Here is a 6006-nt window from a genome sequence, read left to right as displayed (position 1 = left end):
GTTCTTGTTTTCTCAGTGGTACATTCTGACTTTCTTCATTGCTAGTATCTAAAGAGCTAGGGACACTAACTAGTTTTACTTTCAGTGGAGTGTAAGGCCATATGAGAGTCTAAATCCCACAGATTTAACAAAGGGCAAGGAGGGGTATTTCTTCTTCCTACGGAATCAGTGAGAACTTGCTCTCTGCGAGACTTTAATCCTCCCCAGCTTTTAGCTTTCTCAGACTTCCTGTAGACAAAGGAACCAATGAAGAATTGCAAGCATAAGGGGAAGATTACTCCAGAACATCTAATCATTAGAAAAATCTCAGGAAAGGAAGTACAGAACAGCAAAAATCCTCACCCTTAGAGTGTGAATTCGGTTCATGTATTAGAAATTGTCTTACAGGGCATATAGATCAGGTCTGCGCTGGAGCCTCATGCAGTGGGAAGATAGAAGCTTGAGAAAAGGCAGTAGGAGATGAGTTGATACTGGAGATCTTTGAGACCAATAAGGGATTTTCACTGTTTTATTGTCCGAGTCCTCTCTAATCCTACTAACTTTCAACATCAGCAAGCAATGCTTGAGGCTGAGCTCACAAAAATCATATGTGTTATCATTGCTTCAAGCAAAACCATGACAGCTGGGGAGCTGGACTCCTCAGAGCAGCACAGAGGCAGAGCAAGAACACTGGCAGCAATGGGAGAAAAGAAGGAATATCTAAGTAGGGTAGAGAGAAAGAAAGAGGCAAAACCCCTGAGAAGCACCTGGAAGCTTTTCCAGCCTCCAACCTGAAGAAGAAGGGCCTAATGCCACACGTCTATTAGCCACACCAACAAACCAGTCCCTCAGCGTGGCCACAGCAGTGTCTGTACTTACAGATGCAATGCAGTGACAGCACACAGCACAGTCCACATTTAGTCTGTCTGGGAACCAGAGAACTTGAGAGAAAAACAAAATCTTTGAAAAAATAATTACTTTTATATTCATTACAAGCAAATTCTCTATCTTCTGCACTATGAATAAGGCTGTAGACAGGTTCTTAAAAGTGAAAAAGGCAACTCACAACACAGTCTCCAAACTGTCAGATTCATTGCTGATAAAGTATTCTTTTTCTGTCACTTCAAACTTTATTCCTAAGCGATTATATTAAAAATAAGATAATTACAATATATAATATTGCAAGACAGAAGCTATTTCTCCACAGCTTCCTATCCAAAATAGACTTAAACTAACAGAGGAGAAGCTATTACTAGTTCTAAAAGACCATGTAATGCATTTAGAATATGAGGTTACACATAGCCTTAACTCAGGAAAGCACTTAAATCCATTCTTGGTTTTGGGAAAAGGGAAAGTCTGCCTGACTCAGGGCCTCTAAAGCAGAGGTATGACATATCATATACATACTATTTGAGCATACAGTAAAGATTTGACTGGTTTGTTTCACAAATTCTTAAACTCCACAGCAAGTCTTATTCCAATATGTATTAAAAACAAGCCAGTTCAACTGAAAGTGCAATTCTCCTTTAAGAGCCAAATTGTCTCTACTTTCATACATCATTCTTGCAGCAAAACTGTCACAAGTTGAAACAAACATGATGACAGTACCCCACACTTTTTGGTAATTCAGAAAGTTCACACAAAATATTAGCACTCACCAAAAATAATATTCTGGTTCATATAGTTATGAAAATGTACTACTGATTCTGAAATGCTTCTGACATTTCTCATTACGAAATACATAGGCAGCGCAGCAGCACCACGATTGTAAAATACCCTCATTCATTTCTACAAGCTACGAAGTCAATGCTAATACCACTGATATTTTAACGTCAATATTATTTGCTAGTACATGGAACGCATGGACAAAGCATTATGAAACAGACAACTTTGGGATTTTGCTTTTTGGATTTGATTAGTTCACCAAAAATTCTGAGATTCAAAAGCTGTTCTAGGTCACAGCCCTTCTCAGGACTGTATTTTTCCCACCAGGATTTCTTTAAAACTGCACCCAATCAAATTATAAAGAACACTTCCCCTGGGAGGCCTTTCCATAGCCAACAAGCTGTCTTTTTTCCCCCTGAGCTGAATTTTAGTGTAATTTCATTCCATTGCCCATTCTCATGGAAGCAAGGAGAAAGAGTCTCCAGGGAAGGCAACAAGGAAAAAAAAACCCAAACAACTGCTAAACTACACTGAAAAAGTGTATAAAAGCAATTCAGCTGTGAAGTGCATTGATGAAAGGGGAACCATGAAGGTAAGGGTTAACTTAAGTCACAAAAGCAGCTTCCCAGATTTCTCTTCTCCGTCAGCATGGAAGAGTCATGGATGCACATGGGTAGCTCCTAAGAAAAAAATCAGTATGAAAAAACGCTTGGGTTATCATTACATAAATAAACCTTTGGGAAAAGAAAACAAAGTTCCCTTAGAATTGCTTAACTTCCTACTTCCCAGAGTAGGAAGTAAACCACTTTGGAAGTTATTATTACAGTCTGAAAAGGTATCAGCCATAATATCGTCCCACTTCTTCTCAAACAAATGAAACTACCATACTACATAGCAGTACCATAGTTTAACAGAAACACTGACAGTCTAGTGCCCTGTCCATGAGAACATCCAATGAAAGATGTTGCCAAGGGAGATATCATAAAGTATCTGATTTAGTCTATAAGGATTTTTCTTCCCTCACAACTTAATAAATAGTATCTTGCTGCTTATTTAACATATCCTACAGCTAAAGAATATATTTGCTTTTTTTTATTCCTTCACTTCCTCCATTGCTAGCAAGAATTGGTGAAAAGACAGTTTAGAGAATTAGTGCAGCATGTGTATGCACACAGCTATTTTGAAAACATTATAAACACAAAACATCATAAACACAAACCTCCTGGAAGGTACCACACAAAAAGAGACAAGAGAAAGCATTTTTCAGTCATCACTAGTGTCAGCCACAGAAGCAAACATTTGTCACCTAAAAGATACATTTTGTAATGTAAAAGCTCAAATCAGTATTTAAAGAAAAATAATAGATACTCTCCAGGAAATACCTAGTCCCCACTGCTGTCAACAGAGAGACTCCCTAAGTAACATCAGAGGGAAGTGTATGGGAATTTGATCTCTGTTCTTCTTTAGAATCTCAGAATCAAAAAAAAAAAAAAAAGGCATGGTAATGGCCAGCAACAGCTATACACTAAAGGCCCAATTCATTTAGAAAAGAAAACATACATAATTTGTTAATCAATAAAAAGAAGACTAAAAGAGCTCGAAGAGATCTCATGTGTCCTCATCTGCAACTTCCTTTCGGCGCTGGGCCCGGAAATGACGCTCAATATTTATTGTCACTTCCCTCTGCAAGTTTCTGCTGTTAGTTTTTCCAGCTGTTCTGATCCAAGGGTGCTGAAGTACTTGTCGTGCTGTGTAGCGCTTCTGGGGATCCACTATCAACAGCCTGGTTATGAGGTCTTTTGCTGCTATTATGAAAGAAAGAAAAGGAGAGAGGGGAAAAGTGATGTGATGATGCTGACAAAATGTCCTTCTTTTTTTTCCTAATTAATTTTACTATAATGATTTTTGTGACTATCCCCAGGAGATAGTCTAACTACTGGATTCAGAACTAGTGACATGAGGTATTAAATCTCCAGCGTATCTTTTACTGATATCATTCTCCCCTTCAGAAAGAGAGGAGAAAGTGAAGGGAATTTAATCTTGAAAGCATGCTGAAGGCATCAGGCTAGGTGTTTGGATTCACAGGAATTAGCATTGCATATCTCATCCCCCAGGGAACATAAAAGTCATAGAATACTGTTGAGCATGTTCTTTAAAAGACTGTATAGGGAGAGAGAGGTTTTAGGGTTTCTGATTTTGAAGAGTGACCAAGAGACTGTACTAGCCTGCGAGAAGGAAAAAACAACTACGTGCAGACCCCATTGTTCTCAACAGAAACTCCACATTGTGCTCTGCAGAGCAAGGATTTCACTCTCAGCTTTTGAGTTTTTTGTGTACATCTTTACAATCCAACATAACGCTGGAGATTATTTTGGTACCTTTTTCTACGGAGGTAATTCATATAAGCAAGGTGAGGAAAATCCTTGCTCTTGCCTTAGAAAAGGAACAATTCATTAAACCAATCAGAGCTAATATTCAGATTCACAGCCATCGATACTACCAGAGGACTAAATTCAAATTTAAAGCAAACACAGAATCACACAAAAAAGAGACCTACAGGACACCCCTAAGTTCATTTTGCTCACTGTCCTGAACAAAAGGGAGTTCTTCCCACTCCAGGGAAGAAGTCTGTCACTTCTCAGGTCTGCTATACATGCTGAACCTTACCCGCAGAAATATTGTCCCAGTATGGGGAGAGGAACTCGTAGTGGCCCAGCTGTATGATCTGGAATAGCTCTTCCTGATCACGTTCCTGACTGCGAAAAGGGGGGAAACCGCAGAGCAGAATGTAAAGGATCACACCAGCTGCCCACATATCCACTTCGAGCCCGTAGCCTAAGGAAGAAAAGACAGACCAAAAGTCCAATTTTAGAAAGAAAATTCACAACTGGTAGGGAACTGTTTCTTTTTCATTCTATTGTCCAAGAAACATAGAAGCTCTGCTCAGTTTCTCAAAAAGATGAGGTCAGCATAAGAATAAGTGGCTGGTACACCACGCTTATAAGCTGAGCTGCTCTGCCTGTTCATAACTACAGCTCCCACAAAGTCCCTCTCTTCTTCAACATGTTTCACAAACACTGTCTCACAAGGCCAGTGTCAATTGGAGACTAATTCAGAAAACACAGCATATATTTCTAAAATAATCCTCCTCAGATTCCCTTCAAAAAAGCACTAAGAGAGTGCCAAGTTTCCACTGAAATTGGATAGAACTGGAGATGTGCAACCCAGCTCCGCAGAACAAAAACCAGAAATAGCTTTGCTTGAGTCATCAACAGAACTGATTCCTTTTCAGGTCTGAATCTTTTTGGATATGAAATCTCCAAAATTTCTTCTGATGCAAAACAAGTTTTGGCTTGTTACATAAGTTTTACATACACGTTAACAATGTTTTTGCATCATTAGGGACCTTGGAAAGTTGTTTGGGTTACAGTCATGAATTGGGGCTGACTACCGTCAGGTTGCAACATGAACTTTGGCTCATTTCCCCACTTCAGCAATTACCATCTATGATATTTTATGGCTTGTTTGCTTGGAAATCAGTGTAATATTACCACAGACATGAATAATGCAAACATGACCGATGTCATGCTTATGTTTGTCAAAAGCTAAAATGTTTCCCTTCCTTTCACAGATTATACTGCTAGCCAACCTCCTTACCCTGTGAAGACCCTGCAGTAGGTTGAAACATTCTGGAATATTTCCATGATTAGAAAAATCAGAGTAATTGTACGATTTATGACAGATTATAAATATATACACTCACCCTTCTCAGCAAGTATTTCAGGGGCAACATACGTTGGTGTTCCACAGACAGTAAATATGGGCTTCGTAACCTGCTTCGCAAGGCCAAAATCTGCTAGTTTCAGTGTAGTAGATTTATCGGCATTATGCTGAACCTATACTCAATGAAAATAACATGTATTTAGTCCACATGCATTCTAAGACTGCAGAAGATAAACAAAGTAGTTAATAACAAACAGGAAGACATTCTAATAGTAGTGTCTTCAAGTAAGCAACATGAAATGGAAATAATATTTTGATAAACAGTATTCAGAAAGTGTTTTTTCCCCCCATATACTAAGAGGGTGCATGTGCTTACAAGACAAGCAATAATGGAAAAAGAAAACTTTGCTCTATGAACTCTGTCACATTGTAATTGCCAAGAAATGAAAAGGAGGAAGACAAAAAATAACCAAGAGTCAATTAAATATTATTATTTCCTCATGGGAAAGTAAACTCTTCTTTTCCCCCAGGAAAAGAAAGAAGAATGCTGTGGGCGTCTTTATGCTTAAATGCAATATTCCCAGGTAAGCTACTGACTTTACAGTGTCACTTGAAAAGCATATCTCCACCACACCGGTC

At 38.7% G+C, this 6006-nt stretch overlaps 1 protein-coding gene across 1 annotated transcript; it reads right to left on the bottom strand.

Annotated features, from left to right (window-relative positions):
- Nucleotides 1–3073: 3073 nt before the first annotated feature.
- On the bottom strand, nt 3074–5540 carry LOC104121725 (serine/threonine-protein kinase DCLK3; the record flags this gene model as incomplete). The annotated part of the gene is made up of 3 exons (XM_009647455.2): nt 3074–3449; nt 4312–4479; nt 5408–5540. Coding segments are annotated over 3 exons (498 nt in total), but the record flags the coding sequence as incomplete, so codon positions are not given.
- Nucleotides 5541–6006: the final 466 nt, after the last annotated feature.

This window comes from Egretta garzetta, unplaced genomic scaffold (genome assembly GCF_000687185.1).
Source record: "Egretta garzetta isolate BGI_Z169 unplaced genomic scaffold, ASM68718v1 C9127756, whole genome shotgun sequence".
NCBI lineage: Eukaryota > Metazoa > Chordata > Aves > Pelecaniformes > Ardeidae > Egretta > Egretta garzetta.
Note: the sequence above shows the minus strand (reverse complement) of the source record. Positions and strands in the feature narration are given on the sequence as shown.